General features: G+C 40.4%; 1 protein-coding gene across 6 annotated transcripts; it reads right to left on the bottom strand.

The window, feature by feature from the left end:
• Positions 1 to 1057: 1057 nt before the first annotated feature.
• Positions 1058 to 23492, bottom strand: DCTN6 (dynactin subunit 6). 6 transcript variants are annotated; one of them, XM_081085190.1, is made up of 7 exons: positions 23384 to 23492; positions 19131 to 19195; positions 8343 to 8448; positions 6887 to 6975; positions 5653 to 5700; positions 3678 to 3820; positions 1058 to 1987 (listed from the first exon to the last, which is right to left on the bottom strand). In XM_081085190.1, exons 1-7 carry the CDS (start codon positions 23404 to 23406, stop codon positions 1760 to 1762), a joined length of 702 nt encoding a protein of 233 aa, XP_080941316.1. In that variant the 5' UTR covers positions 23407 to 23492; the 3' UTR covers positions 1058 to 1759. The 6 variants fall into 6 exon arrangements, with proteins under 6 accessions (XP_080941316.1, XP_080941318.1, XP_080941320.1 ...); XM_081085192.1 differs by having other exon boundaries at positions 1058 to 1521; XM_081085194.1 differs by having other exon boundaries at positions 1058 to 1521; positions 5653 to 5691.
• Positions 23493 to 26779: the final 3287 nt, after the last annotated feature.

The following is a 26779-nucleotide window of genomic DNA, read 5'->3' as shown; positions in this document are numbered from 1 at the left end:
AATCCTGAGTTGAGCACCAGGAACTGAAAATGAATAAATACCAGTTATCAAAACTAGAGTTTTATCTGATGTTCTCCTTTTTCAGACACTGTATATAGTCATAAAGTTTTCTAACTTGAGTCATAAGTATTCTTAGCAAAATCAATTCATTCAAATTTGGAACAATTAGGCTAATTTGTACCTGTTTCAGAAATTCAAAAATAGGTTTTACTATCCACATTTAAAAATTAAATGTCCGAAACCGGTTTGGCTCAGTGGATAGAACATCGGCCTGCGGACTGAAAGGTCCCAGGTTCGATTCCGGTCAAGGGCATGTACCTGGGTTGCGGGCATATCCCCAGTAGGAGATGTGCAGGAGGCAGCTGATCGATGTTTCTCTCTCATCGATGTTTCTAACTCTCTATCTCTCTCCCTTCCTCTCTGTAAAAAATCAATAAAATATATTTAAAAAAAAAATAAAAATAAAAATAAAAAAATAAATAAAAATTAAATGTCAAAAGAAAATTTCTTAGTATTTAATAGTACTGGTAAATACCTATTGATTCAAAAGTTGAAAAGTATGTTTCATTAAATGTGTGCACTTGAACTATTAAAAATACTTGGAATTACAACAAAATCTTCACTGTTTTTCCCATTTTGTAATTAAATAGAATTATAATGATATAATTAGTAATATGTCAAAATAATTTCATAAATATATCAAAATCTCTTTTGGTTTCATTGTCCTCAGAAAACCAAGAAAACTATGCAATTAATGGTCACTTCTCATTTTCATCAGACATCATTCTTTTTGACTCTGTATTCTATTGAATACTGTATCTTTTCCTGACCATTTTTGTTTTGCTAAAAAGAAAAAAAAATATTTTTTTTGGAAACAAAATGAATTAATTAAATAGTTGCTAAAATTTCACCTGAAATTTTAAAAAGCTACAAATCTACCAAAGGAAAAGGCAAACACATTAGCTTTAACACAGCCAGTACATAATAGAAAGTAAAAGAGATATTTTGGGAAAGTTAATGTAAACAGAACAATTGAATAAAATATGCTCACTAAAAGTCCTGTCATCAACATTTTTTATTTAGTTTAGTATGTGGCAGAATATAAATACATAACAATATGACTTTTCTTATCGCGGGTAGTCTTTTGTGTAACTAAAATCTGTAGCTAACATTTTATATAACAAAAGAAACAAAATCTGTAAATTCTCAGAAAAGGAACAGGGATATAGGAAAATAATACATTTTAATTAAATTACAGAGGACAGTTACAATGAAAATCCATCAGTTTCCTTTCTAAGTTTGTTTTACAAAATAAAATCAACCTGTATTATGCTGTGACCTGCTAAGAGGGCATAAACACTGTGGCCCTTTCAAAAGACAGTGGTCAAAGACAAAACGTTATCTTGATGTCACAGCGTGTTCCTAGTTTTTAACTGGAGTTGAGCTTCCTTTCATGGTCTTCTTTAAGTGGTGATAGTTTGGCAAGATTTTCATCAGGAAATCCAGCTGTAGTGTCTGGGGCTGAAATGGAAAGATCATTAAGAACTAACAGAAAGCAAAGCGAAGGGTACAGATAGAAATGATGATCACCAGGTCATGGACTTACAGATGATGATCACTGACTATTACTGCTTACCCCCTTTTTAAGAAAATTTACAATGAGCATATATTAAATTTGATAATTAGAAAAGCCAAAATATTTTATACATAAGAATATGTGTATGACTCAGTTTTCTTTCTTTTTTTTTTTAAATATATTTTATTGATTTTTTACAGAGAGGAAGGGAGAGGGATAGAGAGTCAGAAACATCGATAAGAGAGAAACATCGGTCAGCTGCCTCCTGCACATCTCCTTCTGGGGATGTGCCCGCAACCCAGGTACATGCCCTTGACCGGAATCGAACCCGGGACCTCTCAGTCCGCAGGCCGACGCTCCATCCACTGAGCCAAACCGGTTTCGGCTTGACTCCGTTTTCAATGCTGGCCTCTAAAATGTTAAAAAATTCCAGTTACAGAAGACAACGTAAGTAAAATACCCAGAGTACACAGCTTTCCACAAGACCTACATAACACACATCTGCAATACTCATCTGATCTTCACTCTTCATATGCTAGCTTTGCCCAAGCTTCCCTGCTGTAGAACTCCCTAGGGGTACTTGTGAAAAATATGATTTTTTTTAGGCCCTCGCCCTAGACACTGATTCACTGAGTCTGGGGAATCATTTTTCAATGAGGACTTCTACATGATCTTTATGATTGCTGAAATTTGAAAAACAGTGTTGCACACCATTGTGTATTAAATATCAGATATTCTGCCGAAACCGGTTTGGCTCAGTGGATAGAGCGTCGGCCTACAGACTGAAAGGTCCCAGGTTCGGGCCAAGGGCATGTACCTGGGTTGAGGGCATATCCCCAGTAGGAGATGTGCAAGAGGCAGCTGATCAATGTTTCTCTCTCATCGATGTTTCTAACTCTCTATCTCTCTCCCTTCCTCTCTGTAAAAAATCAATAAAATATATTAAAAATAAATAAATAAATAAATAAATATCAGATATTCTTACTCAATTCTAATCTCCCTTCCCCAGCTCGAGCTGCATTTCTCCCTCTTTAATAATTTTTGCTGTTATGTAGAAAGATAGTGAAAAATATGAGATTGGTTCTTATTTCCTTTTTAGTCTACAGAGGTAATACTTGCTTCTAATAATAATCCTATATAATAAAGAGCTAATATGCTAATTAGACCGGACGGCAGAACGACCTTCCAGAATGACCAGTGGGCAGGGGCCGTGGGACCACAGGGCTGCGGGGCTGTGAGGCAGCTGGGGCCATAAGGCATCCAGGACTGTGAGGGCCGAGCCCCTTGCACAAATTTTGTGCATTGGGCCTCTAGTAGTAATAATAAAAGCCAAACATGACAGAAATAGAATAACCCCAAACCACTGGAGTTTAAATTTCTGATAAAATATGGCTAAGAATCAGAGGCAAAGTGATAAATATCTTGAAAAATATTTTCTTTTGGAGGAGTGGAAGGAGGTTGGGTAACTAAAAAAGTATATTGAGTATGCCAGCCAATGAGGCGCCAGATTTAGATCAGAATGCCTTCTGTCAAAAGGAAGTTTCAAATGCCCTTTCTTATGCATCTACTACTCTAATAAGAAACTCCAAATACATGCTCTTCGTTATTCTTATTAGGAGGGGATAATTTCTCATAAGCCAGGAAATTATCCAAACACACCTGCATATTCACAAGCTGTATTTATTTTCAACCTCTGTTAGTAAACTAATAGATGGACCCCAGCTGGCTGTCCAGTGTAAATTCAGTAGAGTCACTCCTAACCCTTGAAGATTGATTTTTTTAGGAGAAATCAATACATTTTAAGATTTCACGATAAATCTTCAGTGAAAATACATAAGAAAATACATTCGGGAATAACATCTCTGAATTTTCTTTTCCTATAATCAGTTTGTCATTGTCATAATGTGCATATTTTTTATATTAATTAAAGAGTGAATATTTTCACTGCAGATAAATTCTAGTTTTAGGAATGTTTCTATGATGTTTTGTTGTAATCATGTGCTTTTTTAAATAGTGGACTTGCTGTCCCATTAAAACAATTATGTGGTATTTTGGGGAAATTAGCAGCTAGAAAGAACTCTCTAGAAAGAGGCTGTAGTACCTGCGGTCGCTCAGTCTGCACCCGACGAAGGCAATCTACACCATAGATCACTGTATTCTCAGGGATGACTTCAAATGTATTTAGGTTGCAACAAGCCCCAATGATGCAACCACTTGTCAATATTACGTTTCTGCCTACATATGCTGCAGGAAAAACAAAGGAAGAATTACAATGTAAGACATCAACTGATTAGAATACTCTTTTTTTTCTATGATGATTTAGGTATAAAAATGCAAACTGGCTTAAGAAAAAAATTAAAGAAAACACTTCATTTCAGAATTTGTGTAACACAGAGGCAGGTACCAGACTAGTATTCAAAACCAAGTTCTGCTGCTGATTTACTGTGTGACCTTGGTCAGTCACTGTAAATTCTCTGATCAAATTTATCAATAAATGGAAACTTTTTTCATTTTGTTGTAAGAAATAAATGGGATAGTAAATGTATAGGGCTGAGCACAGGTTTGACACATAGTAAGTATATAATAAATAGAAAATGACAATGACAATGGTAATAATAATTGGCAACCAAATTAAAATAAAACCACTAAGTAGAGTCACAAAAGTCTGATTTCATTATTTAAAAAGAGAAGCATTTTATTTCATGTCAGTGAGAACCAAGGAAGAGAAAGCATTACTCTAAAGAAGTCTCATTGTTCAGGGTCTTTCTGGACCTTCATGGGACAAGTTCTTGGAGCTGCTTCCCAGTCGTGGTGGTGGCTTCACATGAACCCCTGCCTAGCCCCATTTATGATATGTAGCTTAGATTTGTTTCTGATTGGCTAGGGTAGACCTGAAATTATAGAAAGCTATGGCCTGGCTAGAGTGGCTCAGGAGGTCACGGTTCAATTCCCAGTCAGGGCACGTGCCTGGGTTTCAGGCTCGGTCCCCAGTCTGGGGCGTGCAGGAGGCACTCAATCAATGATTCTCTCTCATCATTGATGTTTCTCTCTTTCCCTCCCTCTCCCTCTCTGAAATCAATAAAAAAAAAAATTAAAAAAATGTTAAAAATAAAGCAAATGGCTAGACAAACTGATTTTTTAAAAATTTCTTTATTGGTTAAAGTATTACAAATGTGTCCTCATCCCCCCATTAACCCCCAACCTCCCCCTCTCCAACTCAAGTTCTCATCCCGCTGTTGTCCATGTCCATTGGTTTGGCTTATATGCATGCATACAAGTCCTTTGGTTGATCTCTTCCCCTTACCCCAACCCTCCCCTACCTTCCCTCTGGGGATTGATAGTTTGATCGCTGTTTCTCTGTCTTTGGATCTGTCCCTGTTCATCAGTCTATGTAGTTCTTCTCTATATATTTTAGAGAATTATATAGAATTTTAAAAATTCTACAACATTAACCCACTAAATTATCATTGACATTAGTGCATTATTTAGTTGAAATCTTTCTCCAAACTTTCATTTAAACTTTCCATAAAGTTCAATTCTGATTTAAATATACACAGCTGAATTTTTAATTTAATGTATTAAATGCATTACTAGATTGGATTCCTTAAAGGCGAAGAGTGGAATTAGTCTCACAGCTATTTTAGTCCACTTCCATGCATACCACTTTGCCACAGTTTGTATAGGCAAACCTTGAAAATATTGCAGGTTTGGTTCCAGGCTACCACAAGAAAGCAAATATTGCAATAAAATAAGTCACACAAAATTTCTGCCTTTCTAGTGCACATAAAAGTTATGTTTATACTATAATGTAGTCTACTAAGTGCGCAACAGCATTATGTCTAAAGAAAAAATGTGCTCACCCTTAATTAAAAAATACCCTATTGCTAACCATCACCTGAGCCTTCAGCAGGCTGTAATCTTTTTGTTGGTGGAGGGTCTTGCCTGGATGTTAATGAAAACCCATTATCTGGAAAGCGCAATAAAGCGAGGTCTGCCTGTACTTAGGTTGCATTCCAGACACCACAAAGAGAAAGGAGGTAATCACTTTTCACAATAAAACTGCCAACATAGCTTACCTTTTGATTCAATAACATTATTATCTCCCATTTTCATGGCTTGGGAATCTGTAAGCCAGAGTTAAGTAAATATTAAATATGTTCCCCCCACCCCCCCACCCCCCACCCCCGCTCCCCCCAATTCACTATAACCTTATCCTGCACTGGGGCCGAGGACAGGCGTGGGAAGGGCCATGCAAGCTCAGCCTGGCCAAAATTCCTTGCTCAGGGGTGACTGAAAGTAACGTTTTAATCTTTCAATATAAATATCTCTAAGTATAAATAAATGACTTCTATGTTTTTTAAAGAAATGAGCACCTCATGCCCCAATTCTAAGAGTAACATACTTCCATAATTGTTTTTAAAAAGTTAAATACCTATCACGCAATAACTTAATGATAACACTGTAGATAGTTTGCTATATCTTTATATAATTATGCATATTTCCCTTTAGATAACTGGGCATCAAACTACAAAATCAAGCTGGATAAACTTTTGCAGTTCACTTTATTTGGTCCCTTTAAATTTATGAGCATTATTATATATCATTAAAATTGTTAAAAACATAATTTTAACTGACTGCTTAATGGTCACAATAGTCCATTTTATGTTTTATGTAAATATTTTGCTATTGTTAAACATTTAGCTTTTTTCCCTCCCAAGTATTTTCCATTATAAAATAGTATTTTGCTGGCAACATAAAAAATCTTTACCATCTTTTTGAATACAAAAAAACCAAGTGAAAGAAATGCTGACACTGGGGGGGAAAACAAAGAATGAAATATTTTCATCCTCATCTACCATTTCCTTGCCTCAGACAATGTACTGTCACCCTAAAACTATAGAGGAGTCAAATGGACACAACTGTGGTTCTTAAGCCAGGACAGAAGCCAGTTTTACTGTTTCCGTGTCTACCGTCACTTAGTCATTGCTACCTGTCAACAAGTTACAGGAACAGATGGTGCCTTCAAAAGGCTGAGCTAAAGGTGAGTTTGTGTGTACACCTGTGTGCAAGCACATCTGAAAATGGCATTCTTCCTTTACTCTCCTGGGTCATTCAGTAGAAAAGGAGGAATCATTTTTCTGATACACTGCAACTGTATCTTCTCAAAGAGCTGGATAGTGAAGCCCTAAAAATGTAATTAATATATACATAATAAATATATTTGATAGATAAACTATGACAATTTCTATAAAGTCTTAGGAATTAAAAAGCAGCCGGGAATGGTTTATCCTAAATTATTGTAAAGGATACAACAGCCAACTTCAAACACGTTATTGGTGCCAATGATCATAGGCTTGGGTTCCACATCTTCAGTGTCAGGGGTGATATTATCAGGGTGACTATAAAAAGAAGAGACAAATCATCAAGTCAGTAATGGAATATGTAATTCTCCAGTTTTAGAATTTGGGTTCATTCTCTCAATTTTACCTAATCAAGTTTAAAACAAGTAACTTCTTAATCCAATTGAGTTATTTATTCCTTATACTTAATTTGGAGTTAAAAAAGAAGTACTGAAATGTACAGAAGTCACAGGTGTATATATAGGAGGACAGCCTTCCTTTTATTTTTTAAACTCAAAGCTCAGAGAGCCTTCTCCAGGACAAGGTAAGAAAGATCCAGGCTATGACTTTTAGCTTGTTGAATTGGAATCAAAATCATGCCTAAGTTGAACATTTTCCATTCTTAATACTCATTCATAAACAGATATTCACATAAAATAATTACTTTATGCTGTCAGGTAGTTAGGTGAAATACTGGAACATAACATGTTTGTGGTCTAAGCCCTGGTCACCCGGGTGGCTCAATTGGTTAGAGGTTTCGGGTTTGGTCTTGGGTCAGGGTGCACACACACATGCACAATTTGTGCTCTAAGAGGAGGAAGTCATTTTAAAATGGTGATTTATCCCTGACAGCTGAGTTACTGCAGAATACAGCTATTGTTAACTGACTCATGATAAAGATGCCAAAATATATTTTAAAAAGAAATTGCTTAATATAGGAAGAAACTCCCAAACCCTAAGTAAGCTTTAAGATGCCCCCGCCCCTCTGCCCCAATCTCTTTATCAGTTAAATATTTTCCCAAGGTCTTTGTTAAAAATTCCACACATTATTGCTATATATTAGGTATAAGCTTGAATTTCCTGCCAAGATTTTTCTAGAAAGCTTTATAAATGCCTATGAAATTTTCATAGGTATTACAGTCTAGCTCACTAAGATCATGTGCATGTTCTAATATTTTATTATTTTCTTAATCTTTAAAATTGCCTCTAGGACCCCAACTTTTTCAAATATAAATAAAACCCCTACAAAGAATATGACGATAACATTTCAGCTAGAACCAAGAAATCCAACCAAAAGACTCTTTTCAGGGTGGTCAGCATAGCACTTGGACCCTGGAGGTACGCGGGAAATGTTCGCTTAAGGAATAGAGGAGGTAGTGATATGTAAGGGGAAGATTATCAGATTGAGAGTCTAGTAGCTCCAACCCACCAAGGAGCTACCTCACTTCGGACCAGTCTCTTCACTCTGGTCTTTACTTTCCTCATTTACTAATCCCTTGTGTTGAAAATGATCCTTAATGCTTCTCTAGTTCTAAAACAATGGGCTTTCCAGAAGTCAGTCATAAAAGGTTCCTATAGTTAGCGGAAGTTAATAAAAACACTCTCTGTGGTACTTCGTTCCGAGTGTGTGTAAGGGTCTTACTCACGCATTTATGATCAGCGCCTGTTCTTCTATCAGGTTTCCTTCGCCAATCACTATGGGTCCGGCCTCCGCAATGATTCGTGCTTTAGGGTGGATCACTGTCCGAGGTCCTGTTACAAGTATGGTGGGAAGAAATGATCAGTGGAGCCTATGCCTCAAGCAGCATAGGAGGGCAGGGAGGAGGCTGCTGGGAGGAACATTCTCTAAAGTATGTGCCAGGCACCACACAAGGCACTTTGCAAATGTTATCTCCTCAGCTGTTATCATTAGTAGTTAGTGCCAAATCTCAAACCAAGGTGAGTGGAGACAGCCCAGGCGTTGGAGCCAGACAGCCCTGGCTCACCCCTCTATTTTGAAGCCCCTGTTATCTCAGCGGCGAAAGGGAGGTGGTGAAAATACCAGTCTTGCAGTTTGTTGTAAGGATTCGATGAGATAATGCTTGTACTCTGACACATAGTTGGCAATAAAAGTTAATTCTCTTCCTTCCTTTCCTTCATAAAGGTGAACCACCTAACACTTTCTTATGCTAGTGTACTACAGGGTCAGTCTTGCTATTAAACGATGAAGAGGGAATAAGGGTGGGATGGGAGTCAGAAAATATGGAAACTAACCTTAGCTTTGTTACTTTGCCACTATCCCCATTACAAGTTTACCCATGGGGAGGAAGCAGAGCTCCTGTTGTCTGGCCTAGGACGTGGTTTTTAACCAGTAAAAGGTTGGAGGGACACAGTGCAAGGAGCCAAATGTGATTACTGGAGCCCTGTACTCTGACACCCGGAGGCCTGAGGCGGTGACTCCCATCTCAAACAGCAGGAAAGGGCTCTCACACATCCACTTCCCCACCAGCTGGTGGCCGCAGGCACCGCCCAAACACGAGCTCTCGAATGCCAACACACGCCCTCTCCCGGCCCTCATCTACCCACAGTCCCCACATGCTGACGATAATGAAGCCACTGATGAGCAAACAACCTCATTTTAGCCTCTCCTTCCAACACCCGCTCTACCCATCCCCAATTCCAAAGCTATTTTTATTGATAAACCAGCAGACAGGAAGTAACGGGTTCTGAGAATAAAAGAGAGAGCAGAGTATTGACAAAAAGTGGGGAGGGAGACATTGGCCATGAAATTCAATTGTATAAATTGCTAATTTATTCAATAATCACTATCTGCTTGTGACAGGCAAGATTCAGTGCTGTATGTCATGGGGAAACAAAAGGACATTTTATTTTTGCCCTTTGAGCTTGTCATCTTGAAAACTGGGAGCACTTCACGCACTCACTCACAAGTGTCCTAGAATGACGAAGGTGCCCAAAGCCTTGGAAGGAACCTCAGCGCAGCTTTCTTTTTCCCTGACAAGGAGGAGCTGGAGGTTGATAAAGGGGTTGGGGGAGCTACAACAGGATGCACAGTCGCACACAGGTCTGGTAAGACATAACATGAGAGTGGCTTTGCTATTTCTGTCACCCCGTTATGGGAGGAAAATGTGGCCCGTCTCCCCCGTTGCTAGGTGGGAGTGGGGTTCTTGGGGTTCCACTGGAATAATCATATCCGGAGGCCCCCACAGGAGGATGAGATACCATAGAAAGCTTTATTTCCATGGAATTACACCTGTGGGTTTCCAAAGTTCCTTTTCCCAGTCCTGGGAGATGTGCCGCTAAGGAACTAAAACCACAGCCAGCTCTGGCCAGTATGATTTAGTGGTTAGAGTGTCAGTCTGGGCACCAAAGGGTCATGGGGTCAATTCCTGGTCAAGAGCATGTACCTGGGCTGCAGGTTCGATCCCTAGCCCTGGTTGGGGTGCGTGTGGGAGGCAACCAATCGATGTGTCTCTCTCACATCAATGCTTCTCTCTCTCTCTCTCTTTCTTCCTCTCTCTCTCTCTCTCTCTTCCGCCCTCCCTTCCTCCCTTTCACTCTCCCTAAAAATTAATGGAAAAAATATCCTTGGGTAAGGGTTAAAAAATAATAATAAGCCACAGCCAGTGTCCAGAGTTTTCTTTCCATGGTGGAGCTGTGTCCAGTTCAACATCAGGCTAGTTATAGTCCATTAGTCCATTGTGTGTGGGGTCCACATGGCTGTGGGTCATGTGGGCGAAGGCAGGAAAGCAGTAGCAAAAGAGCCCCACCAGCACAGAGTAACACGAGTCCCAAGAGAGCCAAGAGCAGTAGAGAGTGAACTCCTTTTTCAGGAAATTAAGTATCCCAACTCTTCACACACTTGCTGTGGCCACGCCCATTCTGGTCAATGACCTCTGTTCCCAGGTGTGACTGACACAGCACCTCCCTTGTCACCCCAACTTTACTGGGCATGTGTCTATCTCTCCTTTGCCCAGTCCCAGTGGTTTGCAGGGAACGTTCCTACAATGTCTAGCCTTCCCTTTGCTTCGTTCCAGTTGTTAATAACTAGCTAATTACAAAGGTATCAACCCTTGGCTCCCCAAATCTTCAGCTGCTAAAGTAAATTTCCGTATTCAGGATAGATTTCAGGACAGAAGATGGCATCTCTCAGATCCCTGGGAAGCTTCTCAACTTGACCATGATTGTGAACATCTGAGCCTTTTTGTTGTTGTTGTTAAAAAATACACACAATCTGGTTATGGGTTTGATCCTCAGTTGGGGCATGTATGGGAGGTATTTGATTGATGTTTCTCTCACTTTCTCTCTCTCTAAAATCAACAACAAAAAAACATATTCTTGAGTGAGGATTAAAAGAAAATACACCCAATTTATTAAAGGAATACATGCTCATTACAAAAAAATTCCAACAAAGCAAAGAGTGCAAAGATCCTCTCATGCTAATGCCATTCCCTAGAGGTAACTATTCTTAAAAGTCTGAGGTATATTCCAGACTTAAGTACTATTGTATATAAACCATATCTCGTTAAACAGGTAAAAAGTAAATTCAACTGGAAGGAGAAAAAATACGGATTACTAGCACATACTTAAAAACAACAACAAGGAATAGTACTTATTCCATAATTTGCTTTTTTCACTTAATAAGTCATGGTCATTTCCCATATAAGTACACCCAAGTAAATATTATTTTTAATGGCTGGATAGTAATTCACATCATATTAATATGCCATAATTTGTTTAACCAATTCCTCATAATGGGCATGTAGATGTTATCACTCTGAGCGGAGAAGTGCTAAACGATGTTGAGACAAACACTGGGTCTCTGAAATGAGATATTCCGGCTGTCTGAACCAATTTAAACATGTAGTTTGCACAATCCTAGATTTACATTTTACTTCAAAATGCTCTCTGGAAAAGGTAATATGGTAAACACAACCTATTTTGAGTTTCCTTTGTAATTAAAGCCCCAGCCAGCACCCTACCCCTTGCCTAGGAAGTCTGGACTCTAGCCTCTATCACTTAGAGGCTATGAGCTTCATCTCTCAAAAGCCTGTTTTCCCATCTACAAAAAGATGAGATCTACAACCACATCATGGGGTTGAAGTGTGAATTACAGGAAATGCTGTTTGAAAGGGAGATCATGGGGTCTGGTCAATAGTTCTTAAAAAACAGAGGTTCATCCCCATCTGACACTGAGAGCTAGCGAATCGCTTCGTCATAGTCAGCAAAATAACTCCTGCTCAGGGACACAGAAGCAACGGGTCTGTTCTACTCCCTTACCCGGGTCATCAGGGCAATACCTCCTTTTAACCAGGAGAGAAATTTCTGCCCCTTATTTTAAGATAGTAAAAAAGTTATACAGGTATCTTTACACCAGTATTAAAAACCGCAGACAGGACGAAGAGATCATCAGGACTGTGATAAAAAGCAGATGCTTTGCCACTCTGAGATAAGCAGCCGGAAGCACTGGATATTCCGCTGGTCCTCAAGTGGTAGCTTCTGACAACAAGCAGGCTTGCAAGAAGATTCCCAAGAATGGACTAACAAGACAAAGGTACCATTGGGACCTGTGTTTCTTTAGAATTTGCTTTTTTCCCTTTCAAAGATTATATAAAACATGCTAACTATACAAAAAACAAGACAACACAAATTTTTTAAAATTAAACTAATCCCATCTCATGTCTTCTTCTTACACGGTATTTAAAAATAATGCCTGAACTATTTTAGCCAGGTGTTTTCTTATTATGATGTTTAATCATTCTTAATAAGTTAGTAAATAACTGGAAAGCTGGTTTTAAATCTGAGGGCCTTGCCCTGGGAGTTGAGCTTTATCAAAAACTTGGGTGAGATCTGTGCTCAGGACACTACCTCCACCTGGCGGCAGCACTGACAAACTACAAGTCCTGGTGCTTCAGGACTGAAACAACATAAAAGGTCAAGCTACCAACTTGGGGTTGTGAAGTAACAGCAAATGCCGTGGGCCACCATAAACTGAATAGTTCCCCTAAGCCTCTTGTAGGTCTTTTGTGGGCAGAGATTAGGAAGGTGAGAATACATGAACTTCCGTACATGTGACTGCTAAAATAGCAGATTGGTGAACTTCTTTAATTTTTTACTGGCTGTGTGCACTTATCGTATTTGGGAAGAAATGGTCTCTCCTGTTTTGAAAGAAAGTCCAAATTTGCCCATGTACAACGTAATTTGCATGGAGCACAGGCCCTGTCTCTCCCCTACCCCCCACCCCCAACCCCCAAAATAGGCATGCACTAGTGAACACTCCAGGTGTCAGTCACCACCCCTTGTGTTACCAGTTCTGCAACGTCTGTGCTCAGAACTGTCGAGCCAGTCTGTGTCTGCCCTGTGTGGCATGCCCAGAGAGCAGAGCTCTTGCATGGACGTGGAGGGCCAGTTGGAGAGAAGGACTGCAAACCCAAGCATGGATTTACTGTTGTCCAGGACATAAGACTGTGTTTCCTTCTCACCAGTCAAACCCTGGGCTCGTGGGCGTTTCTATTCCAGCTGATAAACTGATAGCAAATATGGTATCAATTACTGTAGTACATTCGGACCAGTGACGACATGTTGGAGTGGTGAACTTCTTAAAGGAACGCTCTGACTCAGGTGAGTGATGCGTCCAGTGCAACTTTGTCCCCGCGTGGTTTTGTGCTGGAGGCTGGCACCCGGACAGGGACAGCGTGCTGAACTGTGGACACAGTTCGCTCCATGCTTTTCTGAATACAAGAAGCACTTTTACCTAGAATGGGTCTGAATTCAAACCAAGTTTAAGGGTCTTGAGGTTAAAATGCTTTAAAAATAAAAATCTGTCACCATGGAAAGTTTTGGGTTTTTTAAAAACTGTTGTGAACCTTCTTGGGCTCTTTCTGGCAGAGTAGTTTGTCTATTTTCTTACCACATGTGGTGAAACCCTATTTGGCTTATCTCCTTGTTTGGATAAACGTGTCTAGAGTTGGAGCTGCCCTACTGGCCCATGAAATATTTTTCTAAATGGTTGGCTGGGCTTGATGCAGCATAGCCAGAAAGACATTCCTTGCATCAAATTTCCATTCTCCTCATATGGTTAAGGACATTTTTCCTCTCTATCCTTGCCACAGAAAGCAATCTTTGAGTTCGTTTTCATATGTCAATAAATAGCTGAAAAAGCCACAAGCTTTCTTTTGAAAATTAAAATGATTCCTTTGACCTGTAAGCTGAAGTACCTGTAAGCACTGCTTTGTAGTCCATGAATTTCTCAAGTCAAAGCCACTGTTCTGCCTTATGGAAAAAGATTTCCACAATAAAAGGGAAGCTTTTGATCTAAATTAAAAACTATAATGAAGAGAAAGACAGAATAAAGTGGGACAAAGTGCTTCCATCACAGAGCTTTCCCACTGTGCCAAGTTCTGCCTTCACACGATTATGTCCCAACCAAGCCTGGTCCTGACACAGGAGACGGCCTTTCACCCTATTATGGGACTACAGGACTGTGCCTAGTGGTACTTTTCTGAAATATTTTCATCATTCAAAATAAAATCTACAGGAAATAATGCATGGCCCATAAATCAAGGCAGCCTAATTAAAAACAGGCTTGGTGTTATGAAACCTTATTTACCCAAATTACAATTAACAAGAGAGCTGTTATTTTTCCCAAGGTCTGTTCCTAGCAGCCTCTAATGAAGCAGCTCCAGAACAATCTGGAGTCACGGGGTTTCTGGTTAAGGAAAACACTTCAAAGCTTCGGACTAGTTTCTTTGTTTAAACAAATACCTGATTTTCTAGGGAAATAGAAGATTAGGTCCTACTACACTGAAACATAGCAAAGGAAAACAATTTTTCCCCAAAAAAATATTTCAGAATGGTATAATATAGTAAGGTATAACCAACAAGGGGATAAAAAGTTATATACTGAGTGGCCAGATTATTATGACCACCCCATCAGTACTTCGTTGGGCCACCTTTTGCCTTCAATACTGTGGCGATTCTTCTTGGCATTGACTCCACGAGATGTTGAAAGGTGACGCAAGGAATCTGACACCATGCCCGATGAATAGCACTGTCCAGTTCTGTGAGATTTGATGGTTGTAGAGAGCTGCCTGATGGCTCTTTTAACTTCATCCCACAAATGCTCAATTGGATTGAGATCTGGTGATTGTGGGGCCACCTAAGCAAGGGAAAGTCTCCCTCATGTTCGTGAAACCATTCCTGCACCATACGAGCACCGCAGCATGGCGCACTGTCTCGCTGGAAGAAGCCATCTCCACTGGGATACACCATCAACATGATAGGATGAACCTGATCAGCAATGATACTTAGGTATGTTGTGCTATTCAGACATTTATAATGATCTGGCCCTCTAGCAACTTCAGCACGAAATTATAGCTCATTTGCCTACTAACATCAGGTGGTCATAATAATCTGGCCACTCAGTGTATATAACATCCTGAAAAATCTATTAGTTAAACTACACTTAAGTTTATTGCCACTTAACCCAGAAAGCAGCTGTATGAAGTGCTCAAATCTCCATACCCACAACACAACAGAAAAAAGACAAACTAATTCTTCTGGCAAATTCTTCTAACAAAACAAAAACAATAAAAGCCTTAAAGTGAAAAATAAAACATGGCAGGGAAAGCGAGTTTTAATTAGATAACTTATCTCTACTCTGTGCTTTGCTTTAACTCTATAATTATAGCAGAAGCCAGGTGCACGGATTCATGCACCAGTCGGGTCCCTTGGCTTGGCCTGTAAGAATCGGCAGAAACCGGCTCTCCAACATCCCCCGAGGGGTCCCGGCTTGTGAGAGGACAGTTCTCGGGTGATGCACCCTGGAATCAGGCTCCCTCCTCTCTGGTTCCAGGTGTGTCACCCAAGAACTGCAGCTGCCAAGTCACCGCAGCTCGGCAGCTCCTGCATGGAGTGTCTGCCCCCTGGTGGCTAGTGTGCATCATAGCTAACAGTTGGAGCATCTGTCCCCTGGTGGTCATTGTGCATCATAACTACCGGTTGGACAGTCAAACGGTCGGATGGTCGCTTAGGCTTTTATATATATAGATTGCCCAGGAGCTTTCTAATCTGATGTGTTATATCAGAAAGATGAATTAATAGTAGCCGAAGGATGCCCTGGCCAGCTACCTCAGTTAGAGCATCGCCCTGATACGTCAAGGTTGTGGGTGTGATCTCCTGGTCAGGGCACATACAAGAAGCAACCAATGGCCCTGACCAGGAGGCTTGGTTAGTTGGAGCATCCTATACACCAAAAGGTTGAGGTTTGAATCCAGGTCAGGGCACATACCTAGGCTGTGGGTTTAAAGCTGGATCGGGCACATATGGGAGGCAACCAATCGATGTTTCTCTCTTCCTTTCTCTCTCTCTAAAAATCAATTAAAAAAACATATCCTTGAGTGAGGATTAAAAAAAATTTTTTTAAAAAGCAACCAATGAATGCATAAATAAATAGAACAACAAATCAATGCTTCTCTCTCTTTCTTTCTCTTTTCCTCTCCCCTTTTTTTCTCTCTCTAAAATCAATTTTAAAAATTATTTAAAAAATAGTAGCCAAAGGATGAAGATATTTTATTTTATTTATTTATTTGGTTTTTTTTAGGATGAAGATATTTTATACCAAATATAACAATGATAGAAATGACTATCTAAATATCAATTCTGGAAAATTTCCATATTTATATGTACAATTAAAGGTAAGAAACACGTATAATGAAAATGAGACCAGAAATGTGGAAGATAGGACAATGGGTAACTATATCACTTCTGAATCTTTTCCTTAATTTTTAAAGTAGATATATTTCTATAAAGTATTTGAGCAAATTTTCTTGTTTTAAAAAAGTGGGTCAAAAATAAACACAACAAATATGAACTTAGATCCATTTTTTAAAAAATATTACTTCTGCCAAAACCGGTTTGGCTCGGTGGATCGAGTGTCGGCTTGCGGACTGGGGGGTCCCAGGTTCGATTCCGGTCAAGGGCATGTGCCTGGGTTGCGGGCACATCCCCAGTAGGGGATGTGCGGGAGGCGGCTGATCGATGTTTCTCTCTCATCGATGTTTCTAACTCTCTATCTCTCTCCCTTCCTCTCTGTAAAAAATCAATAAAATATTAATATATATATGTATATATATATTACTTCTTATGTTATAATACATCACTGAAAATCTGTGTTGAATTGTCATTTTATATTTTAACCATCAGAGCTGTACCCTATCAGCTAGTGGTCAAATATTGTATGGAAAGATTTAATCACTGTATTGACTTACATAATTTCAACCTTTTGGGGGAAGTAGGAGGATAATAGGGATAAAGAAAGGGGAGGAGCACAAAGTAGCAAAAGAGAGAGGGAGAAACAGAAGAGGGAGTGCTGACCCCTGAGACCCTCATGCCCCAATCCTACGCAGTGGTCCAGTGTTGACCTTTCCTTTTCATGGGATAAAGCCTCTACTGCTATTCTAGAGAAGCTCCTGCAAAAAATAGGAGTTTTTTCAAATATGAAATACACACACAAATATATATAGGTATACTTGTCTGTGCATGTATGCCTGTAGAGATATCTATAGACAATAGTAGATATTGTATACTTATTCTTTAAAAATTTTTTGTATACTTATTCTTTAAAATGGACAAGTAGAATGAAAGGAAAAGTTTATACAAATAACTACATTATTTTAGTGTTACTGTCCTCCTAATTACAGAATATCTTGTGAGCTAATATTAGATGTTATTCCTCAAATCATGATGAAACCATAAAAATACCAGAATAGAAATAATGCAGAAGAGTGTTTTCATAAACATATGGCCTCAAAATTTTTCCTCATACAGTTTGCAGGTTGTTGAAGAGTTAACAAAGAGTTAACATAGCACTGAAAATAAACAGGGTCACCTTCTAAACTTTGAAATTCGGTCAATTTAAGATAAATACAACCTGGCAAATTCCTAATGATGTTCCTTAACAACTGGCACAATCTTTATTAGTTTTATATGACATGATGTCTGAATTGGTTGAAAGATTAATCTTACTAAAATTTATGTTTTTTTCCTATTAAAGAAATATACTGTTACTATAAGGGGAAAAGGCACATTTTCTTTCTAAAAATGTACTTAATTCACGTTACCTCTACTCTGGGGACCATATCCAGTAAAAACATGTAAAAGAACCTAGGGGAACTTAGTCATGTGCGTATAAGTTGTCACAGGTTGAATTGTTCATTCGTTTTAATGTTGGAATTGACCTCTGGCAAGGCTACACTGATAAGATTTATCAGTTTGATATGTTAGCTAACTTTCACTGAGTGCTCACTATGTGTTAGGCTCCAGGTAATCACTTGCCCAAATATTCTCTTATTTAATCCTTCAAAAGCCTAGGAGGTAGGAACTCCTATTCTGCATGTGACAGTAACTGCTAGTTGCCACTGGATATCCATTCTTCCCTTTTCCTTGTAACAGAATCCTGTTTTATTAAGGGAAGCAAAAGGATGAGTTAAGACTATATTCCCCAGCCTTCCCTGCAGCTACATGTGTTCATAGGACTAAGTCCAAGGCATTAGACCACAAAGAAGGGTGACCTTTCGGAATGGCATTTTAAAGGGAGCTGACTCAGCTGAGAGGTACACTCTTTTGTCTCCACTCCTCCCCTTTCTTAACGTCACACTTGATACTTGAAGTCATCACATCCTGGCCTGCAAGGCTGGGACTCCTGGACAATCAACTGACCGGCCCTGAATTGCTTACCTACCTCTCAATGTTTTTGTTTTAATCCTCACCAAGGGTATGTTTTTATTAATTTTGAGAGAGAGAGAAACATTGATGTGAGAGACATAGACTGGTTGCCTCCCATAAGCACCCCGAGAAACCTAGGTATATGCCCTAACCGGGAGTTGAACCCGCAACGTTTTTGGTATACGAGACAACACTTCAACTAACTGAGCCACCCGGTGAAGGCAAACCTTTGCGTGTTTAAGCCACCCCTACATGCAGCTGAACCCCTTCTGAGACACACATGTGGAAAATGAAGTCTACTGAGGTTAAGTAATAAGTCCAAGTTAACCCAACAAGTCAAGTGCAAGGATGCTCACCCAAGTCTGTCAAACTTCATGGCTCACACGTTAATAATCACCCAGTAGAATGTAAGCTCCAAAACCGGCAGTAAATTTTTCTGCTATATTCATTGCTGTAGCCCTATGCTAGCACACAATAGATGTAAACTGAATAACTTAAATTGCTTCATTAGTTTATCAGATAGAAGTTTAAATAGAGACTCCATCACATTACATTCTTTTAGAAACATAAAAACCTTAAGGGAGAAAAGACATTGTTTTGTCAAAAGTAGGACGTCAGCGAAACAAGACAAATAAACTACCAAATTACTGTAAAATACTGAAATTAAATCACATCACTTCTTGAGAAACAACACTAGGAAACTATTTTCTTACCTATAGTTACATCGCCCCTGATTTCACTTTCTACACACACAACTGCTCCAGGAGCAATCTTCACACTGAAGGAAGAAAAAAGGTAACATTTAGCACGGGTAAGGTTTACAAATATTGTTATAGAAGCCATCCTGACACTGTGATGAAAAAAGGCTAAGAAAAAAATTGATAGATAAATGCAAAGTACATCGTAAGAGGATAAGGTTTAATATATTATCAAGTTTTCAGCTGGCATACTATACATTAGGCTAAAGTCATATATGAGCCCTTATTAATTACAATGCTTGAGAGAAAAAGAGACTTTGGATCCTTTTCTTTCAACACCAGCACCAAAAACCTGAAAACACAGATATCTATTAGTAGGGGGCTGGTTAATAAATTATAGTATACTATGGACTAATATACACTCATTAAAAAGAATAATTCTTTATGTAAAGATTTAAAATTATCTCCAGACTAAGTGAAGTAAAAAACTGCAAAGCCAGCCTGGCTGGTTGCTCAGTGGTTAGAGCATCAGCCAGCAGACCAAATGGTCTTGGGTTCGATTCCCAGTCAAAAGCACATACCTTGGTTGCAGGTTCCCCAGCCCCGGTAGGGGTGCATGCGGGAGGCAACCAATCAATGTGTCTCTCTCATGCCAATGTTTCTCTCTCTCTCTCTCTCTCTCTCTCTCTCTCTCTCTCTCTCCCTCCCTCCCTCCCTCTTCTCTCTCTGGAAATCAGTGGAAAAAATATCCTTGAGGATTAAAAAAATAATAATAATAAAATAAAATAAAAGTTAAAAAGAAAAGCAAAGCCAGAAAATGGACAGTTTATATGCTATGCCACTATTTTTGTAAAAAAAGGAAGGAAAAGAATGTATATTCAAATTATTTAACCAGCAAGGTAATATTAATATAAAAATCAGTGTAATGCATAAATGTTCCTATTTATTTTCTTTTTTTTTTTTTTTTTTTTTTTTTTAAATATATTTTATTGATTTTTTTACAGAGAGGAAGGGAGAGGGATAGAGAGTTAGAAACATCGATGAGAGAGAAGCATCGATCAGCTGCCTCCTGCACACCCCCCACTGAGGATGTGCCTGCAACCAAGGTACATGCCCTTGACTGGAATCGAACCTGGGACCCTTCGGCTCCCAGCCCGACGCTCTATCCAGTGAGCCAAACCGGCTAGGGCCCTATTTATTTTCTAACTGCATATAAAACTGCTTATCGAATGATATAACTTATAGTTCAAACTATTTAAAACAAATATTGATATTCTGCCCTGATCTTTTGTTTGACACAGCTGAATCTAGCTAAATGCTGCCCTAGCCGAGTCTTGTGCTGATATAAATTGCACCAAATGACTTTCCCATTAAATTGACAGTCATTAAGTAACTTGTTCACATTATGCAAAGAATTTTTCTTAGTGGCAATGCTATTATTCATGGTATTAAATCTACTCTCAGCTTCTGTGAAATAATACCATTTTAGATACTAGTATTTTGACTTTAGAATTCTATTTGGATTATTCAAAATTTTGATTTCTAGTTGTTCATTGCTAGTACGTTATAAAAATACAATAATTTTGTATATTGACCTTGTACCCTGTGACCTTGCTAAACCCACACAATTCAAGTCGCTTTTCTGGTAGGTTCTCTGGAATTTTCCATGTAAAAACTTTTGTGTTTGGTGCATAGGGACAGTTTTAGTTCTTTTTCCAATTTGTATGCATATTATTTCTTTTTCTTGCAATTTGTATGCATATTATTTCTTACTGCTCTGGCTAGGACTTCCAGTACAATATTAAGAAGGAGTTAGGAGACCAGACAGCCTTGCCTTGTTCTAGCTTCATAAGACCAACAAAAGCTATTAAATTATCTTCTAAGCCATGAATTTTGCATTTTAAAAAATTATTAAAACCTGTATGTGAAACCATTGAAGCTTTCTTGACCAAAATGTTACTGCCTTGACTTATAAATTTTCAAAAAGTTCTTTTCTCATTTCAGCAAATATTTTACCACCAGCAAGGACCAGAAATCTAGATCGCAATGAATCACTCATTTCAATATTATTTTATAAGTTCTATAAATAATGTTTAAGCAAGCAGGGTACAAATTCTTTAACATGTCTCTCCATTATTCATATTACAGAGTCCCCCCAAATATTGCAATATAAGTGCAAAGTAACACCAAAAATATTTTAAATCACATCAACTTCCCTACTGATGATAAAGAAAGACATACACAAATGTTTCTTCTACAAATTTCAGTGAACAAAACTTTCTGCCAGCCCTGGCCGGTTTGGCTCAGTTCATAGAGCCTCCGCCTGCGGACTGGGGGGTCCTAGGTTCGATTCCAGCCAAGGGCACATGCCTGAGTTGGAGGCTCGATCCCCAGTAAGGGGAGTGCAGGAGGCAGCTGATGGATGATTCTCTCTCTTCATTGATGTTTCTATCTTTCTATCCCTCTCCCTTCCTCTCTGAAATCAATAAAAATATATTTTTTTAAAAAAACTTTCTACCACAAAATATTTTTAAAGCTCTAAGCAAAAAAGTCTATATATCAAACAAAAAAAAACGAATAATCCCTGGGTCTAACTTCAAAAAGTGTTTGTGAGATAAGGCACAGCTACATGTATTTCCATCATTTGGACATACGCTGACGTTGTACAAGGCTCAAGTTAATGAAATTTGAAAAACGATCTATCTGGGTTACTATGTGCCACTTGACTCTGCTGAAATCACAGAAAATATAGAACCTTTCCACTGACTAAGAAAGAAAAACTTCAGTAACCTAACTCAGAAAATAATCTCCCATTTTGCAGATGAGGAAACTGAAACCCAGAGAGGAGACATTTCTTGAAGCAAAGTTCACTGGGGGGGCATCATTATCCTGGCACCAATCACCTCTTTCCTGTTGAAAGTTTTCTGGAAAGAACCTGTCGTGTTGGGTATTTTTCCTTTGAGAGGCGTGATCCTTGAATGTATTACCATTTGTAAATGGTAATTCTCTAATGCCTTTCGTTTAGAGTGGGTTTGTGTGCTAAACTATGTATCTGATTAGGCGATGGTCAAATACATTAGGCTTTATAAATGCCTCTTGTTTTAGAGCTTACTTCCCATTCCAACTTCCCATTCCCTCAGCCTCCCTCTATGATTTCTTATGACAAGAGCATTATCTAACACTGGATTTGTCCTGGACAAGTGAAGACAGGAGCAATTCACAAGTCCCCCTCTGTCTTCAGTTTCATGCCTAAGCGCGCCCGGTGGAGTTTGTGTCACAATCAGCATACTTCTCTGTGCGGCAGGAAGTAATTAAATTCACCCTCAAATCCACTAAAACAGGGTCCAAACGTCTCCGGGTGGACAACACTGCCCCTGCGTGGCGGGGCAGGGGAGCAGCAGGCAGCTGGGGGAGGCTGAGCCACGATCTATTAAAATCAGTCAACAGGAAACACCTGCATCTCCGCCGTACGCTACTGTATAGTAACAGTCGTAGGTCTGCTCCTCTGTATGTAGCTCATGAAAAAAGTTAGTTACCTGCGTAAGTAGAAGAACAAGCTACATTTTAAGTCTGTCGGCTTTCTTTTCCAAGAAGAGTCAGCAGAGGCTGCTTTTGGACACAGTTTAACCCGAGCATTGGTCGCACCCAAGTGCTCCCTTCCTCCACCGGCAGCTCCTAGCAACGCGACTGCTGGAGACGCCACAATGCCCGCCCCCCGCGTTTACAAAGGAGCTGATCCACGCGGGGCGGCACGGCTCAGCTCTCAGCCGGGCGCGGCCCCTTTCGGACCAGTGACCGTGGACGGGTTTACACCAACACACCGCCCACGACAGGCAGGCGGGGCCGGGGTGCGGCCAGCGCCAACGTGGGCGTCTGCGAACACACACCCGAGAAGGCAGCGGAAGGGAAGAGGCGACCCCGCTACGCTCACGGCCCCCGCCTGCCTCACCCACGCCCCACGCCCCACGCCCCACGCCCCACGCCCCAGGCCCCGACCCCTTCGTGCAGGCGCGTGGAGGAGGGACGGCGAGGCGGGCCGGGGATGGAAGAACCGACCCTTCCCGGCCCCGCTTCCGCATCTCTTCCCAGGCCTCCCGATCCCTATTCGGTCGCCTCCTCCGTCCGCGGAAGCGAGGCCTGGGCTTTAGGAACCATCCAGGCCGAGTGCCGGGGATAAGACTCCATCTCAGTCCCCGCCACTGGCGATCAGAACAGGTTCCATCGCTGCAGAGAGCGGAGAGCGGGCTCTTCTCAAACAGCAGACCCACCTCTTTTGAGTCTTCTCCGCCATGGTTGGGCCCCCTTTCCAATTGGACCCAGATCGACACAAGTGCCTGAGAAAAGCGATGATCTCGACAAGCGATTGGATAGCCTGGCAGGATTGGAAGGTGGCGGGGCGGGGCCTGCCCGCGGGGGCGGGACGGGGGCGGGGCCAGAGTGGGGCTCGCCCCTCCTCTGCTGCCTGGGTGAGTCGGCTTGTTCTGGGAGGAGGTGTATGGTCACCCGCTGATTTCAACTCAATCTAGGGATCGGTAGACTCAGATTTAAAACGGTCATTTAATCCAATCCAACAATCATCATTATGACCTCATAATACCCCACCATTCATTTTCAGTCTTCTTTCCAGTTTCCATTCTTTAAGATTCTTCCTGCTAACCCTTGGGCCCCTTTCTTGCTCAGTGAGTTTACCTCTTCCTCGACGAGGTCATCAATCCTATAAATTAAGTGCCTTTTCCTGCTGGCTTTCTCGGGTTAATCCTTTACTGCACTTCACGCCTGATTATTCAATTGCCTACTGCCTCAAAGTCTTATCAAACCTGGAAAGTCCAGAACGGATTTATGTCTAGTCCTCTCTTCAACCAGTTTGGTCCTTTGATCTCCATCTCAGTAAAGCAAGCATGTCAAACTCAAAGGCTAACACGGGCCAAATAAACAAGGTTTAAGTTTATGTGGGCCGCAAAAACACAAAAGCTTCATAGAAACGTAGGTTTATTTCAATAGAGACATGCTAAACACAAAGGACTGAAATAAATGAGTAATTGTTAACATAAAATAATAGAACGTTTTAATAAAAATTAATATTTTTCCTTGAACATTAACTTGCCAGGCACTGAATAGCTGCACAAATTAATAAGCGTAACGCAAGTAAACCAGTTTTCTTGTTCTCCGAAAGTGAAATATTTCCTGTTGTGCACGCCAAGCTAGTCAGTACAAGACTAATGAGAGGGCAGTTGGCTGCTAAAATATTTGCTGCTAGTATTAGTGGAGAGAAATGGTGCGCCTGCGCAGAAGGCACAGAAGGGAAATGAATGCAATACGATCCTAGTAATCAGTCATTAGCGAGCATTGTAGTTCGTTATTAATAATTACGTATAAGAGGATATTGTAAAAATTTAAGTTATGAAATTTTTATTAAAATGTTTCTTACATACCGTTATATCGGCTGGGCCTCAAAAACACTCATTGTGGGCTGCATGCGGCCCGCGGGCCACGAGTTTGACATGCTTGTTCTAGGCACGCCTCACCTCTCCATCTATAATTCACCAGCAAGTTCTGCTGGTCCTATATCTGGTGTCTGTCATGCTTCTACTTTGCATCATTTACTCTATCACCTCTCTAATGTAATCTCAGCTCCCCTATTGTCTGCTCCTTCCACCCTTCACCTTTAAAGTCGCCCCACCATGCCTACCCACACCCCATCCAAGCCTGTAGTTAAAATCATGCTTTAAAAACCAAATCCAGTTTGGTTTTTACTTCCTATTCCTTTTAAAATCCAGGCCAGCCTGGGTTGCTCAGTGGTTGGGCCTTGACCTATGAACCAACATGATTTGATTCCTGGTCAGGGCACATACGTGGGTTGCAGGCTTGATCCCCAGTGTAAGGCATGCAGGAGGATGCAGGAGGCAGCCAATCAGTGATTCTCTCTCATCATTGATGTTTCTGTCTCTCTCTCCCTCTTCCTTCCTCTCTGAAAAAAAAAAATTAAAAATAAAATCCAAACTTCTTTCCATAACCAATCTCTGGCCTAGATCCTACACTTGCCTACTTCTCTCTTTAATTTCATGTTCCTCTTCCTCTTTCTCTAATCACACTTTCATTCTCAAAGAAGCCAAGCTGACTTTCCACCCCAGATGGCTTCCACCTGTCCTTTGCCCCACTCCCTTTTGACCCTTTATGTCTCAGATGTCACATACTCTGTGTTTCAGTTTTTTTTTATTATTATTATTACAGTTGGTATCAGTAAAGCGGGATTTCCTAGAATCCTGGACATGTGACTTGGGAAGAGAAAGTATAAAAGGGTGGGGGATAAGGAACCTTTGACCCCTTATGGCTACTGTCAAAGGTAGTTGGTACCAGTTCAAAGCCAACAGGAATCCTCAGTTTGGGGTTCCGTGAAGAAGGAAACCTCATGGAGCTCCAGGGCAATACAGCATGGCTGTACCAGTAAAAACAGCACGACTGTGAAACAGCTAAGTAGTACAGCCAGGTCGTGAGGCTGCTTCGGGGCCAGGAGGCCCTGAGGTCAGGCCCCCTTTCAGCTTGGCAGCTCTGCTGCGCTCCACCTGGGGAAAGGTAGTCTTCGGTGAAAAAATGAAACGCTGGAGCCAGAGGGGAGCTGGCTTATATAGACACAAGTCCCCGCCCCTGATCAGAATGGAGCCACTCTGATAGGTCAGAACTGTGGGACAGTCTCAGTCTTATTGGTTGAAACAGGACTGGAACTCCTCTATAAGGGCTTGCTCAGATGGCAGAAACAGTGCAGGCAGGTGGTTTAACGCAGAAGCAGACAAGTTAGAGCAGTGGTTCTCAACCTTGGCTGCACATTAGAATCACCTGGGAATCTTTTTAAAATCCTGATTTCTGGGCCCGGATTTTAAAAAGATTCCCAGGTGATTCTACTGTGCAGCCAAGGTTGAGAACCACTGAGTTAGAGGCTTCTCTGCCTTTTTATTAACAAATATTTACTGAGTACATAGTATGTGCCTAGCATTGTTCTATGTGCTGGGGATACAGCAAGAAGCAAAACAAAGGTTTTTCCTTGTAGAGCTCACATTTGTAGCAGGGGGACAAGCAATAAACTGAGAAGTAGATTTATAAGGGGGTGGTAACAGATACTATGAAAAAAAAGAGCCCTAGCCGGTTTGGCCCGAAGACCCAAGGGTTGAGGGTTCAATCTGGTCAAGGGCCCTACCCCAGATGCAGGCTCCATCCCCAGCACCAGTCAGGGCGCATGCAGGGGGCAACCAATTGATATGTCTCTCTCACATTGATGTTTCTCTCTTTCTCTTCCCCTCCCTTCTACTCTCTTAAAAAAAAAATCAATGGAAAAAATATCCTCAGGTGAGGATTTAAAAAAAAGAAAAAGAAAAAAGAACATAAGGAGGGCAGTGGGAGTTGGGAGGGGGGATCTTCTCACTCTTTGAGAACCCAACTCCCTTCCTCATACTCATGTCCTTGTTCCCCTTCCCCCAGTCTGCAGAATTGTCTGTTCACAATTGGAAAATAAGATTTTTCCTTAACTTAGTGAAGAAAATATGACAGTCAGATGGCTGGAAAGACAAATACTGTGATATGTAAACTAAACAAAACCAGAACTTTTGAAAGCAGTGTTTTTAGTACATGTCATTATTAAGTAATATAACCACAAATAATGTTTTGGTTTC

Source organism: Myotis nattereri (assembly GCF_964212035.1).
Source record: "Myotis nattereri genome assembly, chromosome: 2".
NCBI lineage: Eukaryota > Metazoa > Chordata > Mammalia > Chiroptera > Vespertilionidae > Myotis > Myotis nattereri.
This window is presented reverse-complemented; position numbering and strand designations above follow the sequence as displayed.

Excerpts from the sequence above, each read along its gene's own strand:
- DCTN6 (XM_081085190.1), bottom strand. The coding sequence starts at position 23,406 with ATGGCGGAGAAGACTCAAAAGAG. Across the intron at positions 5,701-6,886 it reads CGTGTTTGAAGTTGGCTGTT|ATTCCCAAGCCATGAAAATG; the intron begins GTATCCTTTACA and ends TCTGGCTTACAG. Across the intron at positions 1,988-3,677 it reads TGCAGACTGAGCGACCGCAG|AGGCCAGCATTGAAAACGGA; the intron begins GTACTACAGCCT and ends TTAACATTTTAG.